Source organism: Mchenga conophoros, linkage group LG23, assembly GCF_057382185.1.
Source record: "Mchenga conophoros isolate Kocher_MC1m ecotype Shallow Benthic linkage group LG23, M_conophoros_male_GT1.1, whole genome shotgun sequence".
NCBI lineage: Eukaryota > Metazoa > Chordata > Actinopteri > Cichliformes > Cichlidae > Mchenga > Mchenga conophoros.
In genome coordinates this window covers 8274478-8295227 of record NC_140547.1, presented here as the reverse complement: position 1 = coordinate 8295227, position 20750 = coordinate 8274478, and the positions used below count along the sequence as shown (strand labels likewise).

At 42.0% G+C, this 20750-nt stretch overlaps 1 protein-coding gene across 2 annotated transcripts; it reads left to right on the top strand.

Moving 5' to 3' along the window:
• The first annotated feature begins 1290 nt into the window (after positions 1-1290).
• LOC146546623 (protein-glutamine gamma-glutamyltransferase K-like) lies at positions 1291-19774 on the top strand. Of its 2 annotated transcripts, none has more exons than XM_085265443.1 (14): positions 1291-1364; positions 9084-9367; positions 9488-9679; positions 13399-13650; positions 14781-14899; positions 14992-15099; positions 15399-15576; positions 15661-15799; positions 16161-16353; positions 16547-16700; positions 16833-17117; positions 18062-18222; positions 18320-18456; positions 18556-19774. In XM_085265443.1, exons 2-14 carry the CDS (start codon positions 9085-9087, stop codon positions 18713-18715), a joined length of 2361 nt encoding a protein of 786 aa, XP_085121569.1. In that variant the 5' UTR covers positions 1291-1364; position 9084; the 3' UTR covers positions 18716-19774. The 2 variants fall into 2 exon arrangements, with proteins under 2 accessions (XP_085121569.1, XP_085121571.1); XM_085265445.1 differs by lacking the exon at positions 1291-1364 and adding an exon at positions 6664-6799.
• Positions 19775-20750: the final 976 nt, after the last annotated feature.

The following is a 20750-nucleotide window of genomic DNA, read 5'->3' as shown; positions in this document are numbered from 1 at the left end:
ATTGTCATAAAGCAGTAATGGCTGCAGAGCTTTCAGGGGGTCCACCATCTTACCCAAGGTCATCTTGGGATGTGGAGGGGACTAAATTACCAGTGCTTTGTTTACTGGACCCTGTAGCATCTGAACCACAGTCGGTAACATTTTCCACACTATGTATAGTGAAGTCTTCTCTGTTTATTGAATTCTTGTATCCAGTGGTATCAGGAAGAATATTGTTACATGACTTTCATTGGGGTTTTACGCTTCATTAATTGCTCTCTTAATAGGATTAGGCTTTATTCAGCATTCATTTACCTATCAATCAGTGAAAACCAACTCAACCAGTCAGTGGTCATGTCTGTTGCATAAAAGTGAGTGGGCATCCACTCCCTTCCGGTTCACATATTCCTCGAAGCAGGCATCCCACATGTGCCATCAGGTAGGTCAAAGGTTTTCAGATCATGCCACTTTGCTGAAGGATGGGTTTTTGTCATGTGTCAAAGCAGAAAATGTCATCTTTTTTATTGTGCATTCATCTTTATATAAAGAATTCTTTACTTTACTGGAACAGCTAATCACGTTAAATATAACGGGGTACAGAGTTTGTAACTTTAACTGTCCAAAACAAGCAAAAAGTCCCAAAACATTCGTCCAGCTTTCTCCTCTTATCCAATTCATGGTCACGAGGGTGTCAGCTGCCATAGAGGAAGAGGGCTGTCGCAGGGTCAACAACACAGAGAACCATTCAAACTTCTTCTTAACTTATTCATTTTCCATATGTTAAAAAACAATGAACTTTTTAACATAATTAAGATGAAAAATACTAAAGAGAACAAGAAACTAGCTCAGTTTCTCAAACTGTCATATTTTCCAATAGTGGAAAAATTTTTAAGTGGATGTTTGATTTCACCTGCTCTGACGTTGGCTTCTGGTTAAACATTTGACATGATTGATGCTAGTGCAGCAGGGAGGTGTGTCCTCACTGTCTTACTGAGGATTAACCTGTTTTGTGTGAAAGTGGGAGAGGCACAGGTGAAAATTTGTTACTAACTAAAATCGTTGAAACAGGAGACAGTGTCAGTTTTTGCATAACTTATCCGATATAGTTCATACCAAGAGTGACAAGAAAAATTTATTTTCTCTCGTAATATTTAAAAGGCTGCTTGTGCCATGCCTAAATAATTTCTGTTGTTGCTTCAGCGTCTGGAGAAATATCTGGCCCGACTGCTCCATGTGCAACAGAAAGGCGTGTCCCCTGAGTCTTAGCCAAGTATTTAAAGCAGCTCTGAAGTTGGAGCTTGTTTAAGAAAGGGAAAGGCACATCGAAGACAAGGTTTCTCCCTCCAGACTGCATTTCTTTCACATTTCTTCTCAAACTGAACTGAGTGAGTTTGAACTCTATACTTGCTATGTAGCTCAGACAGATTTACACTTTGTGTTCCTAACAATGTTTACTGTATTTAGCTCACATTCATTCAATTGTTCTTCTAAACATTAGTTTTTTCAACCAAGTAATTCATTAATAGGGAAAAGGAGTATGGCTCAAACGCAGTTACGTATTGCTACCTCAGTTGCCATGTCAGGATTGTGTATTAATGAAAAAATAATGAAAAGGTTCATTGACATTTCTATTTCCTGCGAAATTAGCTCTTGCTGTCAATCAATTTTTTGCATTAATGTATTTTTCTTCACAGTGAATTCCTCAAAAAATATCTGTATGCTGTACATATTAGATATGATTCACAGTAGCACCTTAATAGCTATTAGATTTGCCAAATTACACATAACAGTTCAATAAATACAGTGATCATTTCCTGTCAGTTTAATTGTAATGCGAAATAGATATCAGAACTTCTCCTTGTGTTTCAAAACAAACGGTCCTGTGGTCAAAGAGGTCATGAGTGCAGCTGTGGATGCTTACTGCTCAGCACCCTCCTGAAGGAAAATACCCAGCTTTAATGAATAACACTCGGGTCTTTTACATCAACTGCTAAAGTCATGAGAATCTAAGAATCTGACATTTGACTATCATTAAATAAATGCCAGTTTCAGTTGCTCATTGGTTCAGTCATCCAAGATGTGCCACTGCCAGCCAGAGAAAATATGCTCTGATTAGTTAGAGTGTAAAACAGCAGCTGAAGAAGTAATGACAATCGGCTGTCTCCTTCTCACTGATGGGCAGCTTCATGAAAGTTCCCCTTATCTCAAAATTTTACATTTGACAGATTATTTAATATAACATCATCCTGCAAGCAAACTAACAGGAGCTATGTCTATTCTGTGTGTCTCCTAAACCTATAGTAGGCCCTCATACAGGCCTACTATACAGATGTAGCTTATTAAGTGTCAAGTGGAGGGTGAAAAAACAGCTTAATTTAACGTTTTAGCCATTCTGCTGGCATGGGATTTTTACTATACTAAATCAACAAACAATAAAAGTGTGCTGGTCAGCACTGTTACCCCAGTAACGTTCAAGGTTCAAGCCTGTGTGCACGTGCATTCTTTCTTTTGGTAAGTTCACAGATGTGAATGTTCAGTTAAGTGGTGATTCTAAACTGGACATAGGTGTAGTGGTGAGGTTGAATGAGTTTGCCTGGGCTACTGCCCTCTAACCAGATAAACATCCAAATGGATTTATTTCCAAAAACCAAGTTAAGCATATCTTATATGTTGTTGTGCCGCTGCGTGATTAACTAAATTTTGCAGAACAATAGTCTAGTTCATCACAAAAATCTGGATATGAAGTTCATAAAAGGTTTCTGGGGCTCTTTATCAAAGGCGTCTTTGCTATTATCCTTAAATTTCTAGTCTTGAGAATATGTGTTGTTTTCTAAAAGAAAGGAAAGTATAGACAATGAGTACATTTATCCATTCACCCATCCATTCTCTTCTGCTTATGCTTAGCAGGGTCGCGGGCAGGCTGTAATCTATCCCAGCTAATCTAGAGCGAGTCTATCGAGAGTAATTAGTAAGTGCTGTCATCTAGAATATAGATTTTGTCTGGTCCATTGTACCCACTGTGGGCCAATCTCGATGGATAACTTTTATCTTATTCAATTCTTTTGTTTTCAACAAATATATGCAAAGCTATTGACATTTACATTAACTCCTGCTATTCAGTGCAGGAGGATTTTCTGCAATTATTTTAGGTTATTTGCATGACAAAGGATGAACTGAAGCTCTGCCATCACGTAATGTCGCATACTGCTGTTTCTGATGTCATTTAGGAAAAAAAAAAAGGTTATTTGCATGCTTATTTTTAGATAACTTTATAACTTTGTAAATGTGTCGATATTCACTTTTTTTTTTTTACTAGAAATGATGACTTGAATGGATGACCCATCTTGAATTAACTTATAACAATTTCAAACATTTTAAAAAGAAGTAGCGTTTTAGCAGACCTTTCAGCACATGCTGTTAAAATGCTCTGTAGGCAAAAAGGATCTTCAGTTTCTCTAAACAAGAATGAAAACAGTTTGTTTTTATATGTTTGTACTTATTTAGTTAGAAAATTAGTTCAACAGCTGAAGCTTTACATTGTTTGTGTCAAATTAAACTCTTTAAACAGAGAAAATATCAGTAGTGTGGTGGACCACTAGAGGGCTCCACTCACACCCAGTGTATAGGAAGTGTGTTCCTGTGTTTTGTGGCGCGATATGCGCAGTTGATGTTGGAGACGAATAAAGAAGGAGTGAGAACTGAGAGCTGTGTCGTTGATGCTTACCTCGACATTGGTGACCCCTGACTCGAGCATGCAACGGGCCGTAGATAACGCACACTCCGCTATGGATGCATCAGCGGCCGCCGGACCTCCGCCTCCTGTTGCAGCTACGTTCGCTGTGGCGCTTAAACTGCCGGACTTTTGGCTCCATGACCCCCCGTCATGGTTCGTACACGTGGAGGCTCAGTTCGCCCTTCGCGGCATCTCGGCTGACGACACGAAGTATCACCATGTGGTGGCCTCGCTCGACCCGCTGGCCACCCGTTGCGCGATGGCGCTCCTCCGGGACCCACCCGCCCAAGGGAAATACGCCGCCCTCAAAGAGCTGCTTCTTCGGCGCTATGCCCTCTCCGACGCCGAACGAGCCGAAAAGCTCCTCAACCTGTCAGGCTTGGGTGGCGGTACCGCGCTCGAGCTCATGGAGAACATGCTATCGTTGCTCGGGCCGGATGACGGTGGTTTCCTCTTCGTGCACCTCTTCCTCCGCCAACTACCGGCCGCCGCGAGAGCTGTCCTCGCGAACTCTCCGCTTCTGCCTGCGAAGGATTATCGCTCACTGGCTGAAGAAGCGGATCGTATTGTTCGAGTTTTTGCGCATGCCGTTTGGCCTGAAAGGTGCCGCCCAGACCTTTCAGCGGCTGATGGACTCCGTTTTGCGTGGGCTGCCGTTCGTTTTTTTTTATCTGGACGATATATTGGTGGCCAGCTGCTCAGCGAGCCAGCACGAGTCCCATCTGCGCCAGGTTTTCCAGCGTTTGGCAGCGCACGGCCTGATCATCAACCCTTCCAAGTGCCAGTTTGGGTTGCCTGTTCTGGATTTCCTCGGGCACCGCATTTCCGCTGAAGGTGTGGTTCCGTTGCCCGACAGAGTCCAGGCCGTTTCGGCTTTCCCGCGTCCCACGTCGGTTAAAGCGTTGCAGGAGTTCTTGGGGATGATAAATTTTTACAACCGCTTTCTCCCCAGAGCTGCCCACCTGCTACAGCCACTCTATGCTGCCTTAAAAAGTAAAACAGCCAAAGATCCGGTTGACTGGCTGCCTGAACGCGTCCGTGCATTTTCCGCAGCCAAGTCTGTGCTGGCTGACGCCGCCCTACTGGCCCACCCGCTTCCATCGGCGGAGATCACGTTGACCACCGACGCCTCGGACGTGGCAGTGGGTGGAGTGTTGGAACAGCGGGTTTCAGGTCTCTGGCAACCGCTCGCCTTTTTCAGTCGTACGCTCCGGGATGCTGAACGCAAGTACAGTGTTTTTGACAGGGAGTTGCTGGCCCTGCACCTCGCGACACGACATTTTCGTTTTTTCCTCGAGGGTCGCAACTTTACTGCGTACGTTGACCAAAAACCTTTGACGTTTGCGATGTCCAAGGTCTCTGACCCATGGAGCGCACGCCAGCAGCGCCAGTTGGCGGCCATTTCTGAGTTTACCACAGACATTCAGCATGTGGCTGGTAAGTCCAATCACGTCGCTGACTGTCTCTCACGTGTGTTGGTTTCTCCGGTGTATGTCGGCATCGACTACGCTGCCATGGCCGCCGAGCAACGTGCTGACCCGGACGTCCTTGCCCTTCAGTCAACAAAAACGGGCCTCGTGCTGGAGGACACCCCGGTGTGGGACGGCGGTCCGCACCTTCTTTGCGACGTTTCCACTGGCCGCCCCCGCCCGGTGGTTCCCCTTTCGTGGCGTCGTCGTGTTTTTGACTCGGTGCATGCCCTCTCTCATCCCGGCGTCCGGGCCTCGGTCAAGCTGGTCAGCGCCAGGTTTGTTTGGCCGGGCCTTCGCAAGGCGGTGAAAGAATGGGCGGCGGTTTGTATGCCAACGCTCGAAAATCCACAGGCACCCCTCGAACCTTTCCGTGTCCCGGGTAGGCGTTTCGATCACGTTCATGTGGACCTGGTTGGTCCCTTGCCACAGTCACAGGGTTTCACGCACCTTTTGACTGTGGTGGACCGCACAACCAGGTGGCCGGAGGCGGTACCCCTGGCGTCCACGACAGCGGCGACGGTGGCCAGGGCATTTTTGTCAACGTGGGTTTCACGTTTCGGCCCCCCTGCTGACATTACCTCGGACAGGGGCCCCCAGTTTGTTTCCGAGCTTTGGTCTGCTATGGCTGACGGCCTGGGAGTCAAGATCCACCGCACCACAGCATACCACCCGCAAGCTAATGGGATGTGCGAACGGTTTCACCGGTCACTTAAGGCCGCGCTCCGTGCTTCCTTGACAAGTGGCGACTGGGTCGACCGTCTTCCGTGGGTTTTGCTGGGATTGCGTAGCGCGGTTAAAGAAGACCTCGGGGTTTCCCCGGCTGAACTGGTCCTCGGCCAGCCTCTCCGGGTCCCCGGGGAATTCTTACCTGAGAGCCCTCCCCCATGTTTCGATACCTCTTTGTTGCCTTTTCGCCCCCCAAGAGACTCATTTCCTGTTCTTGGTCCTGTGCACCACTGCCTGCCTGACACTTTTGTTCCGAGTTCATTGGACTCTGCTCGTTTCGTTTTCGTCAGGCACGATGCCCATAGGACTCCGCTGCGTCCACCATATGACGGGCCATACAGGGTTCTTCAACCAGGCAACAAACATTTCGTTTTGGACTTTGGCGGTCGGCAGGAAGTTGTCTCTGTTGATAGACTTAAGCCTGCACATGTTATGCAAGAGGATCAGGTGGTCCCGGCCCAGGCCCCTCGCCGCGGCCGCCCACCTGCCACCGGGCTGATGGATTCTGTTTTTTCCCCCAGGAGCGACCCAAAATCAACGGAATCCGAGTCGTCTGCAGCTTTTTCTGACCGCCAGTGCCAGCCTCGCTCCCGGGCTGGGTTGCCCTCTGTCAGTTCCCCACCCCCCCAGTTCAGCCGTTCCGGCCGTTTGCTTAAGCCCCGGGTCCTGGACTAGTTCTGCTGGGTGTTCGGGGGGGCATGTGTGGTGGACCACTAGAGGGCTCCACTCACACCCAGTGTATAGGAAGTGTGTTCCTGTGTTTTGTGGCGCGATATGCGCAGTTGATGTTGGAGACGAATAAAGAAGGAGTGAGAACTGAGAGCTGTGTCGTTGATGCTTACCTCCACAGTAGAATACAAGTCTGCTAAAACTGTAATGGCACAACATTGTAGGTATTCTGGTTACTTCTCTTGAACCTTGATTGAACAAATTGATTTGCCGTATTGACTGTAGAAAAAGGGGGGGGGGAAACCACTGTATCTTTAATAAATGTAGCTGTGTGGAGTACAATATATATACACATACATATATTTTTAAAAAGTGTTTTGTTGCTAGGCAATAAATCAGTTTCTGTGTGTGTAGATAAATGTGTGTCTTTGTTTCTACATTGTTTTGTTAAGCAGTTTTTAGTTGGCTATCTGCCAGCAGTAAATATGACGCCCAGTTCCTACCTGGGTGGAGGTGTTTCGTCACCAATGCTGAGGCTGCTTGCAATTTATTTTAACCCCTCAGATTCTCGACATATGAATAAGAACCGAACTCATTGTCAGTCTTATTATTGTTTGAACCTATTTGGTGAAAATGAAACAGTCGCTGATGTCGAGGAATGTAAAGTGTGGGTGTGAAAGGCTTTTAGAAGGTTTATAGTATTTCTTCGAAGGAAGAAAAATGTGCAAGACAAATCAGAGTGAAGTGAGCAAAGCACAGAGAGAGGGAGAGAAATAGTTGTGATGATTGTAGTTCACCTGAGAAATGTACCCTGTGTGTAATGTTTCTTCTTAAGAGGTGACAAACGACTGTGTTCTTTGAAATTTGCAATGACAAAATTCTTTGTCATTGCACAGCTGTGGATAAGAACATGTGCTCGGTTCCCCAGAGTACCACTCAAATGCTTTCACAGACTCATAAATCAGCTTCAGAGGATCAGCTACAGAACTCTCCTGAGGGTAGCCTACTGCAGAGTCAAAACACCCCTCCTAAGTCCAGGGTGAGAAGGGTCAGCTGTGATCCGAGCTGCACACCCCAGTGTCCTGGAGGTGTAAAGGTCCTGCAGAGATGGGAGTCTGCAGCCAATCACCTTCTCAGCAGAGCGCACAACATGCTGCAGTCTCTGTTTGTCCCTGATAGTGGCTCCAGCGTACCACACGGTGATGGAGGAGGTGAGGATGGACTCGATGATTTCAGTGTAGAATTGCATCATCGTCCGTGTTGGCAGGTTGAATTTCTTCAGCTGCCTCAGGAAGTACATCTTCTGCTGGGCCTTCTTCATGATGGAGGTGATGGTGGGCTCCCACTTGAGGTCCTGGGTGATGGTGGTACCCAGGAAGTGGAATGAGTCCACAGTGGTGATGAGGGTGTCAGTCAGGATGATGGGGGGGGGAGTGGGGCTGTGTGCTTCCTGAAGTCCACAATAATCTTCACTCTTCTGGGCATTCAGCACCAGGTTGTTGTGGCTGCACCAGGACACCAGACGTTCAACCACCCTCCTGTAGGCAGACTCATCCCCGTCCGAGATGAGTCCAATCACTGTCCAATTTGACTCATAAAGAGGCGATCGTGGTCAGCAATATGCTCAGGTAGACTCTGGCATTTAAAAAATGTTCAGTCAGTATTAAGGGGGCCTGAGGTGTGTTACGAAAATATCACGCACACTATGACATTATTACCAGCAGCATGAATTGTTGTTTCAAGGCAAGATAGATCATGGACGTTTTCATGTTGTTTACACCGAATGTTGCAGCAGAAATCCAGACATGTTTCTCCAGTTAATAGACATTCTTATGGATAATGGTAATGGATAATGAATATTCTCCATTTAAAAGCAGCCATTCAGTCGTTCAGATGGTTAGCTAAGATAAAGAAATTGTTGAAAGACTATCTGTAAGCAGTCAAGCAACACTGAAATCACTGACTATAACCAATAAACAGTAGAAATGGTTGCAGTTTAATATGAATAACATGTAATATTTATAATACTTTCTTGAGATTACCATGCCATTACCATTTTCTTCTTTTTCCCTGCCCAGATGTTGCACTCTGGGAAATAATATGTTAGGGTAGAGTTTCACTGCAAGATTATGTTCCGGTTTTTTAAATTTATTTCAAAGGACTTAAATCAGCAATTTCTCACACTGAAGCAAAGACATGATGCATAGAATCCATCAGTAATGAGCCGGTGAGCTTAGATCATAAGATACTGAAGCTTTGATGGATTAAAAATACTGCTGAACTTAGCTGATGAAAAGACCCTTCTTGTCTTTGTTCACAGTGACAATGGATTACCTTTTAGATCACTTACTGTGGTACCTTAATCATTTATGACCATTTTATGAACAGTTGTGAAAAGAAATATATGCATAGAAGCATTTGTAAAGGCTGGGATGTTAACTATTATTAATACCAAAGTCATTGATTATCTAATTGTTGTTCTTTATAAAAAAATTTTTCTCCAGAATGCCTGCAGAGAGGCGATCAGCAAGAGGCAGATCTGCAGTAGGTCGCTTTCCATCTGTCACTTTTGGATTTGGGGAGGACACAGAGGCAGAAAAAGAAGAGCCAAAGGAAAACAATGTTAAAAAAGGAAATGCATGCAAGGAGTGGCTGCGTAAAGTCTGCCCATGCTGCTGTCCCAAGCATGATGATGGCATAGACACTGAGGTCACGCTGGTTGATGGGCCGGGTAAGGAGGACGGGGGAAACGGCGAGAAACCTGTGCCTGGTGACAAAGAGCTTGACGGTGATTAGAGAGACTCCATATAGCCACTGTTTACCCCCCCCCCCCCCCCCAAAAGGGAAGAAATGCCAACAATATGAAATACTTCAACGTGTCCTATGTTTTTTCTTTTCTTTTCTTCAGAAGTCCTTCTCAAAGTGAAGTCAATAGACCTCCTGAAAAGCAAATCAGGGGCGAATCGCACAGAGCATCACACTCATCTCTACCAAAGTGATAATTTAATCATCCGCAGGGGGCAGAGTTTCGAGATGTGGATAACCTTATCTCGACCTTTCAACCCCTCCTCCGATGAGCTTCATCTCGACCTTAAAACAGGTTTGTGAGAAGTGAATGGAGACTTTTATAAAAGTAATACATGTTATAGTGTTGTTTTGTTTTTTTGGGGCAACAGAAAATTTCAAATTTGACTGAATTTCATCCAAGACTAGCCTGAAATATTTAGAGCCAGAGTATGAAACTGGATGGGAAGGATCCAAACTGGTCACAACATACTCACATGTTTTCCTGAAATCTTGTGCAGAGCAGCACATGATACAGTGCATATAGTGGGGAGCCTGTTCTAATATAGTCTACTGTGAATAGGAATGAATGGAGCTAAATTGCTTTTTCTTTTTTCTTTTTTCTACATGCACTTCCAGACAAAGCAGCCCCATTTTTAATTGTTTGTAGTTACAGTATTGATTATATTCCTGAACTGAAATGAAACTCAATGAAATGCAGTGAAATTTTGTTTTCTTATTCTCCTGTGAAGTATTTCTTTTCTGCAGTAGTTAAGCACCAAGATGCATCCATAAACCAGATGATATTACTTCTCAAATAATTACAGTAAAATAGGAGATCACTATCAGCAACAGCTTCCTGTGTTATCTGAAGTCAAGGCACGGTATTTAAATTAAAAAATCCACTGGACAGCTTTGTAAAGTTAAGCTAGCCCTAGAAACCACAATAGTTGTTTGTTTCTTTTGTAGGCTCCAAACTTGTTCTCACAGCTGAAATTGGGCATTTTAACATGGGAATGCACACATGCTGACTTTTTTTTAGTGCCAATTTCAAGAAGTTGCTGGGGATTGCATCAAAGGTTTTGGACTGCAGGTCTTATAGGGCCCATTCATTCATTATAAATGGCTCTCCGGAGAGTAGAAGCTCTCTAATTTACAAAAAAAATACATTTTTTTCTTTTATGCTCACATCTTGTACTGTGTTTTTTTGCTGATTGTGTGTTGAGGCTGCATAGATGTGTGAAATAGATACTTATAGATATATGGGAAGGCTGTGGATGAGAGAAGGGGATTTTTTAGTTCAGATTGCTATGGTAACAGTTGGGGTTGCTATGGTCCTGGGAGAGTGTTTTACAGATGCAATCTTCAGTCCTGCTGATACTAGAGATCCCTTCTACTGAGAATTCACTGTCACTGCTGCCACTGCCAGCTGCATGAGCCTCGGACGCCACCTGTTTACCCAGTGTGCATGCCTGTCTCTGCACACTGCTTGTGAGAATTGAATGCTGTCAGACAGGGAAAACCAATATAGATCTTACAATTACAGCTGTGTGTGATAGCAAGTTAGGGACACTTAAGCAGAATAATTACAGTGCTGCTGCTACAGAAAAGGTGGGCTCTATAATGCACTGTTTAATGAAAGGTTTTGTTTTGGTAAAGTGACAGAATAATAATGTATACATTTTAAATTCTAGATTTTGCATTTAGAGGGAAAAAAATATAGTTCTAACCTATTTTATCCATAATTTGAGACAAAAACAACAGCGACATTCAACGTGAACACTAATTTAAAAAGCCATCTGTAATACCAGCAATAAGCAGGAGAACAAAAGCAGCAGACAATGCCAGTTTTTATGCTTTTGAAAACCATAACACCGCTCTCCAGAATGGCACTGCATTACTAACTAAATTGCCCCCAGCTCTCTGTTTTCAGGCATGCTTACAGTACCCTATATTCAGTCTAAAGACTGTACTCTGAGACACATCAGACACACAGCACAAAAGCTAATCACAGCACAACCTAAAACGACACACTGTTTTAAATAGTCAAGGATTTTTTAGGCGAAAGAGAGTGACAGTTGACAGATGCTCTGACCTTTTGGTTCGGAAGCCCTGCAAAAAATTTTAAGGAGGTGATTCTTGTCACACCTGACAAAATGAAAGTGTCAGGCACAGTGAACTGCACGTTGACAGTTTTTTTTCCTCTGTTCTTCCCCCCTGTAAGGCAGAGAAAAGGCCTGGCAGTAAACAAAAGGGTTAATACACCCTGGAACTATCAAATCTCAATATTTCTAGGAATAGTTGTCTTTAGAATCTTTAGCCAGCAGCTGTTTACTGTTGCTTTGCAGAAATGCAGGCCGTGCGCAGCAGGAAACCATAAACTGAAGATACAAAACAAAAGTGTAAGAATGTCAAGTTGTGGCAGTTACTCATCAATTAGGAGTAAACTCTTTAACAATTATCATCAGACTTTTGGGGTTTTGCTCATTTGTACCCAGAAGTGTCTGAAAATGTCATGGCCATCTGCTAATTACAGTTCTTTTGTGCACTGGTATAATTTATGTCCCAATTATTGAGCAATAGCCACCGAAAACAGAAGGCTTCATCAACTGGTCTCCTTGAATATCTACAGCACTTATCATGCATATTTATCTGTTAGATTTAACAAGCTTGTCGAATTATAAAAGAGTCTTGCTCCTTTCCAACGATATTTTTTCATTCTTGGACTCAGCTACAGAGGCCTTAGTAACTCTTTCTTGATTCTTAGTTTAAAATATCCTAATTTATCTTCTCATGAGTTATGTTGAACCCCAACATTTCATCCACTGTTTGGGAAAAAACAACAACAAAAAAGCTGTATTAACTTTTCTCCTTTCCCGGTAACATTCCTTTAAGTCAATTTTCTTCTGATTGGCAGCCTCGTGAAAACAGAAGGTTTAGACAGCAGGTGGGAGGGGCTTATGTGTTCACACTCAGAGCTGTGCGCCTGAGAGTGTTATGTTTCTCTCCCTCTGTTTATCTCTTGCTCTCTTTTGTTTTTATAAAAGAAAATCATAAAGTCTTCCCTGAACCAGAGTTAGAGTCTCGAGTAGCTGTCACTGGGTTAGAGTCCCTCAGTGGTTATGTAAAGGTGTAGTCTTTGTCCATGTTAATGAACTTGCTATCTTTATCACTCGTGGTGGCTAGTGGTGCACAGCTGCTGCTTTCCCATCAGCCAGTAAGTCATTATGGCGTCCTGGCATCTCCTGTCTGTTTTTTCCCTCCCTCTTGGTCACTATAATGCAGAGGCAACTACTTTTTCCTTAACAATGGCCGTTTCATTCATTTTCCTCATGTCTTTGCGAGCCGCTTTCGATTCCTTTTGTCACACACAATCAGTGGCCTGTCTGTCCATGACTGAATCAGATAAACATCTCAGGGTGAAACTGGAGAAAAGCAAATCAGTTCTCTTAAGGCATTTGAAAACACAGTCAAGACAAGGTCACACCCACTGAGGGTAGAGAGTGATAGCCATGGAAAGCTGTTGTTTTCCACTATCACTTTAGAAGGAGAGCTCCTTAATGTGGCAACAAATTGAACATTTCAGCTGTTTGTACTGTGGGAAATTGTGAGTTTATATATTATAGAAAACACTATTTTTTTTGTTGTCTTTGAAGATCAAGCTTTCTTTTGATAATGATGAGGCCACACTAACTTCAAACGTCAAGATAGTGCAGTAACAGTGAAGCTGAAAACATGGAGACTTTTATAGCACAGCTGCGCTGAGATCAAATGCTGTCACGCAAGGTGTGTGTGTGTGTGTGTGTGTGTGTGTGTGTGTGTGTGTGTGTGTGTGTGTGTGTGTGTAGACAGCTTGTCAGGACAGAGCTTTCTGTGTTCCTTCTTTTTAGTTTCTGTTGTTCAAACATACTCTGGGAATGCAGGTGTGGTTTTAATTGAGGGAAGTGATTCTTAAAAAAAAGCACAGTAACTGTTTGGGCATGTTATGAATAACAGCCAGTAACACTTTTTTTCTTTTCTTTTTCACCTACTAAGGTCCATTGGCAGTAGTGGCAAAGGGAACTCATGTAATCATCCCACTGGTGGCGAAGCTGGAGGGTGATCGCTGGGAGGCTGCTGTTGTGAAACAGGAGGACAAAAAGATAAAACTGTTGGTGAATTCTCCAGCCACAGCCGTCATTGGCCGATATCAACTCACAGTGGAAACAAATAATCAAAATGGATCGGCCAGTTCCACACATGACCCTGCCAATGACATCTACATATTGTTTAACCCCTGGTGTCAAGGTAAATATGGACATCTTATGGTTAATTTATACTTCTGGAATGAATCTATGCAGAGCCTATAATGCAGCCTATGCAAGTGGCCAACCCTGCTACCAGTATTTATACCTGTGTGGGTTGTGGTGATGGTGATGTGCAGTTACATTTCTAGGTTGGGCCACATCAGGCTATTGTGTAGGTTATTGTGTACATACAAAATTGCATACTTGGAGTTTTTTGGAATAAAGTCCTCTGGCATTAGTGTTAAATAAGAAAATCAAATTCTCATATTGAGAATGGCAAATAAAAAAATTATTAAATCACCTAGTGTATCATATTTGATACATACAGTTTCTTGTGAGTGTTTTGTGACTTCAAAATCATCGGTGTGATTTTTCCCCCTGATAAATCTAAAGAAGTTACACAACAAGAAAAAAATGCCAGATGTATCAAATACAACACAAAATAAAAATCATATATGGAAATTAAAATGTATTTTTTTTAAAAAACAAATTTGTTTTTTGTTTAGGCTTTAAAGGGTTAGTTTTTGTTTGCAGTGTTGTTATTTGTGGTAGGCTGGTCACTTATAGTGCTACTATCTTTTGTGCTAAATAGCAGTATCTTCCCACAGTTATCACTAAATATAACATGTTCAGGTTATGCTGCTAGCAAGAGTATTTTTCTTGCCAGCATCTCCCTCCTTCTGTTCAGCTTCATCTTCTTATGTTGTAGTGAGTGTATCTTTCCAAAAATACCACACTATTTCTCTGAAATAATGCCCTATACAAAGCAGTGACAGCCCCTAAAATGACAACTACTGAACCTCTCAAAAGTTCAGTACAAAAATTACAAGCGTCACCAGACGACAACAGACGTATGCCATCGTTTCCAAATATATGTGTAGGAGGTGCTCTTATACAACAAGCACAGTATGGATATACCCTTGTCATCAGTTCAAAATAAATCTCCACAGACAGCCTTCAAGAATGACTCAGACAGTTTAATAAAAGATATTTAGGGTGGTAAAAATACCATGAAACTGTGATAGAAAAGAAACCAAATTTAGAAGATAAAGCCTACTTGTAGAGTCTATGCTTCAGAGTGACCTTGTGTTATTTCCAGTTAAAAATTTAGCCTTTCCTATTTTCTGTCAGATGACATTGTGTACATGGATTCTGAAGATGAAAGGCAAGAGTACATCCTAAATGACACTGGACGAATCTACTATGGCACAAAGGATCAAATTGGAGCGAGGACATGGAACTACGGACAGGTGAGGGTGCTCTGAATCTTAATGTTTAATGACCAAGCTTAGCGGTCGAAACTGACATGGTCTCCTCATGTTTTCCTCTCATTTGATATCAGTTTAGTGACAGGATTCTGGCTGCTTGCCTCTTTGTCATGGAAAAGAGTGGAACTTCTCCATCTGGGTGGGGTGACCCAGTTAATGTGGTGCGAATCATCTCAGCAATGGTGAGACGAGATCCCAACTAACAACGACATCACTGGACATACAACAAACAGTAAAATATGTTAAACCGCATATGCCATATCATAGTCCCCTAAACGCAGGCAGTGGCTGAAAGCTGGAGTGGATACCAAGTGGCCAAATGGTGGCTGCACACTTCTGCTTACACCTGCTATGGATTAAATGCAAAAAACAAATGTCCAGATTTGAATTAATAAACAAAAAACCTAGCTAACTTAAGGTATTTCGGGTATTGTCCTTAAAGTCAACCATGAAAACATGAAACACTTCCTTTATTTCTCAGGTAAACTCCCCTGATGACCAAGGTGTTTTGGAGGGAAACTGGTCAGGAGATTATTCAAATGGAACTTCTCCAACAGTGTGGAGTGGAAGTGTAGAAATCCTTGAGGAATACCACAAAAAGAATGGAACCCCTGTTAAATATGGCCAGTGCTGGGTGTTTGCTGGTGTAGTCACTACAGGTTAGACTTTTTTCAGCTAACAATAAATTTATTTGATCAAACTAAGTGGCTGATACGATATTAAACCCATTGTCTTCTTTTCAGTTTTACGGTGTTTAGGCATTCCCACCCGAACCGTGACCAACTTCAGCTCAGCACATGACACAGATGTTTCATTGACAACAGATGTGTACCTGGATGAGAACCTGGAGCCTATAGAGAACCTCAATGTGGACTCAATTTGGTATGTTCACCATATGTCACATTTACCTTGACTTACAAAGAAGGAGGTTAAGCGTTGCATGACTCTAGTGGCTTAATCTAAAGTTACTCCTCAGTGGTACAAGTACCAGTATTTGGAAACAACTAAAAGATAAGTGGTATAGCCTAATAATTTAAGTCTGACGATACAAAGATGGCAACATCAGCACATGTGTCTTCATTTATACATTGGTATGTGGTTGATTTACTTTAAAATTGTTACAACAGGTTTTAAAAACTACCCACAGAAACCTCATAGTACTTGACAGATTTACGCAGAACTAAAATTTCCACAGCTGTTTTCACTATAACTTTAGTTTACCAACCATAATTGTTTTCTGAAGGAACTTCCATGTGTGGAATGACTGCTGGATGGCTCGTAAGGACTTACCTCCTGGCCACGGAGGATGGCAGGCTGTCGACGCCACGCCTCAAGAGACCAGCCAGGGCACCTACTGCTGTGGCCCTGCTTCTCTCGCCGCTGTGCGCTATGGTCAGGTCTACCTGAAAAGTGACACAGCTTTTGTGTTTGCTGAGGTTTGTGAAATATTCTTCTTTACTGTGTTTTGGGAAGGTAGAAGACATTTATCATAGTAGATATGAAAACACTGTATACTGATAAGGATTCATATGGCACGCATTAAATATATGCATGACAGCTTCCTTTGTGGTGGGGACTTTATTTTCTAACCCCATCTCTCTCTCATGGTCTGTCTCATCGATATCTCAGGTGAACAGTGATAAAATCTACTGGCAGAAGAATGCAGATGGGACCTTCACTCAAATATACAGTGAGAAAAAGATTGTGGGCATCTCCATCAGCACCAAAGCAGTTGGCTCTAATGAACGCAGAGATATCACCCACCTTTACAAACATCCTGAAGGTAGCATCAAACAAAAAAGCAGACACTTACTTAGACTTAAAGGAGATCACAAAAAATTTAAAAAGGGCTATAACTGAGATATTATTTTTGGATAACTTATTCAAATATCTCAACATTTCTTGTCATTCTCAGGCTCAAATGAGGAACGCATTGCTGTGGAAACAGCATGTAGCTTTGGCTCCAAAGCAAAAGCTTTTTCATCTCCTACAGCTCAGGATGTCTCTTTAGAAGTTACGCTAGATGGTGAAGGTCCTAAAATGGGAAAAGATGCAGAGCTGATGATCACGTTGAAAAACAGCAGTTCACAGCAACGCAGTGTCAGTCTGCACAGCCAGGTGTCAGTCATGTACTACACCGGTGTCCACAAAGCTACAGTCAGAACTGACACGACAGATATAGAAGTACTTCCCAATGAGGGTGAGTGGAGCATTTCATTTTGGATGACTTTTTTTCATCAGCAAGATCACAAGGCTTATCTCACAAGCAGAATAAATATTTTTTTTATTATTTATTGAAGTCTGGATCGTAGTCCTTTTTCCCTCCACCACCATCTCTATGGGCAAGGGCAGACACCTTTTTGAAGAAGCCAATTTCCACTGCGTGACTCCATAGTCTTAAACTTATGAAGAGGGGAAGCCTTTGGGCTCATCTCTGCCGTTACCACTGCATCACCACACAGACATGACACCGAAATATCTGACAATACACGGTCCATTCTTCTCCCACTTGTGAACAAATCCCTAGATTACTTGAATTCCTCCACTCCAGAGAGAAACTCAATCATTCCTAATCCACAGTTTGCAATCCAGTCTTTTCAAGCTGGCTTGAGACTTGGAGATGCTTTCTGCCCTCAGCGGTGCCCATACATTGTATCCATATATGTTATAAAAGGAATCAATGATGTCTAGGTGTAGCTTTCCTGTCAATCTTCACTGTATCTGTCCAATAAAGCCCAAAAAAGGCCAAAAAATATATATATTAAAAAAAAGATTAACTTGATATAATATTATGAAGCTAAATATGTTTGAAAACATCTGCTGACAATGGTTGCAGGTAAATTATTGTAAAAAATTATAATGTACTGGTGCCTAACATTATAATACCAAGTTCTGTCAAATTTTGGGATGATACAGTTGCATTCGCATTCATTGAGGGGATCAAGGAGGCAGAATACAGGAAACCAGTGAGTGACTTTGAGGGGTAGTGTGGGAGGTACCGACTGCACCTGAATAATTACAAACTCTGAATAATTACAAACTATATATATATATATATATATATATATATATATAAATATCACTAATTATAAAGGCCATCTTCACTAATTATAAAGGCCATCTTCACTATTCTGTTGTCTACAGAAAAGATTCTGGAGTGGGCCCTGGAATACAAAGACTACAAGGACAAACTGATAGATCAGGCTGCCCTGATGCTTACAGTATCAGGCAGGGTCACAGAAACACAGCAGATCCTTGCTACTCAGTTCAGTTTCCGACTCAGAACACCAGACCTCATCATTAAAGTAAGCCACGTAGTTAATCAGGTGATTATTACAGGAAAGAAGATTAAGATATAAATCTATATCTAAAGTTGTTTTCTTTCCGTTTTTTGTCAAATAGCCACTGGGGAAGGCTGTGGTAGGAGAGAAGATGTCAGTAGAGATTTCATTTACTAATCCACTGCCACAAGTGCTGAAAGCAGTGATATTCCATGTGGAAGGACTTGGCCTTCTGACTGCTCGAATGATAAATTATGGGTAAGGAGGAATAATATACTTTATACTGCGTTTTTTTTAAATACCTTGTCTAGCTATCTCTTTTGTGATTGCTACTGTCATTTCCTGTCCTACCCTCAGAGATATTGGCAGCCACGCTTCTGTGTCTCTCACTGAGCAATTCATCCCCACCCTTTCTGGAACGAGAAAATTACTAGTTTCACTGGACTGTAAGCAGCTGACGCAGGTTCATGGTGTGAGTGACATCACTGTGGAGGAGAAAAGCAACGCCCCTCTATAGTGATAATAGAGCCACTTTGAGGCTGAATGCTGACAGTTATTTCATTTATATAGGCACTGATTGTGTCTTTTTTTCTGCTTTTTGCTTTCTATATGATAAGCCAGTATTTTTTTCACAAAGCACAGTACTGATTTATTTTTGCAGTAGAATATTGAAATTACTTATAACCACGCGTAACCATAAAATATTTGATAACATGGTGGCGTTTATGGGCTGTTACAGAGAATAGACTGTTTCTACAATAAGAAAACCAGTATTAAACTGCATAAAAATTTCTTTACATCTTAATGCTCAAACTCTTGCAACATACTTCTACAATGCATTGAACAAGGCAGCATCCATAAAACCTCTTTGGAACATGTTTGCTCTTGCAAAGGTGTCCATGTGGAACCAGAAAGTTTTTATCATGACTTTTTATGAAATCTTATGTAAGCATTGTAAATGTCATCATTATGCTCTGACAGCCGATCAAGCACTATAGCTAGCACTGACATGTATTGATGTATTGAACTAAAGTGACAATTACTCACATTTCCTCATCTTGTATGCTTCTAGACTTGCAAAAAAAAGAAGAAGCATTGAACATTATTCTAAACCAACCAGTGCAATAGAGACATAATCGACACACCACATAAGCACCTCACGTTTTCTTGGAATATGCAAAAAGTATGCATATGAAAGTATGTGGTTACTATGATTAGGAAACAGTCTGGGGACCCACAGTAGATGCTGAGGTTGGACCATCTGCTGGCTTTAATGTAAGAGATGTGCTTATGTAAAGACTGGCGTTATGTTTATGTCTTTGATTCTATTTTTATATATATTTATTTTGTTTATTATGTGATGCCAAAAGAATCATTTAAATATCAAATCACTACTTAAATGCTATTATATTAATAAAATGCCACTTATTAAAATTATGTTTTATTCTGTGATTTATTGATTTTTAATGTCAGCGTGTGCCCATTGTTATGCAGCTGCTGTCAAAAGTTCTCTGTGTTTCTGCTAAGAATTTTTTTTTTCAATGTTGCCAGTTGCCAGTGTTAAACTATTTAGCATGTGCTTGAATGTTGTTTGTTGGTGGCAAATAGGCTGGCTGGAGTATTTTTAAAAATCTACTGGGTTTTCCCCATACAACAGTCTCTAGAGTTTACAGAAAATTATACAAAAAAGAAAATATCCAGTGAGTATCCGTTCTCTAGACGAAAATTCTTGATGATGAATGTAGAGAAGAGCGTTCAGGCAGCTTCAAGCCAATGGTAACTCAAGTAACTACTTGTTATAATTATATATCAAACTATCCAAACAAACTGGTAAAAGCAAACTGAATCTCTCCACAGCCAAACCACTTGTAGGTGTTCACATAGCCTACAGCCACTCCAGTTTTATTTGTTTACTGGAGTGTGCTGTTTGCAGTGGTGTGAAAACATATCAAGTACAGTGTTTGGCTCCAGTCCTGTCTTTTTCCCAAGGTTACCTCCTGTACACAAACTACTTCCTTCACAAAAGGCTACTTTCATCTTGCTTTCCCAGTAGTTTTCTCTCCACAGGTGTAACAACTCTGAGTTAGGTCCCAGGGCAGATTTTCTTATTGGGCCCATACCACCATATTGTACTGGAGCAATCGAGCTTCTCTTATTCTCTCCCTTTCTCTCTCTGTAACACACACACACACACACACACGCACACACACACACACACACACACACACACAGTAGGTGCAAAAGCAATATATAGCATATAGCAATTCTCAATATTAACTATAGCATCATTCTAGATTTGATCAGCACCATGGACAGCAACTAGAGTCAGCAGTTGGGGGAATGGACATATTTGTCTAAGATTATCCTAAAAGCTCACACCATCTTCTTCAAGTAGACTACCACGAGCCTGTGATCAAAGACTGGAAGCAGTGGTGTGTTTGATAAGAAGCTAAGATAAATCAACTGGAACTAGTTCTCTGCATATAAGTACAAGAATTTTAAAACAAACCCTGAAATCTGCTGGGAGCCAATGTAAAGAATATAAAATAGAA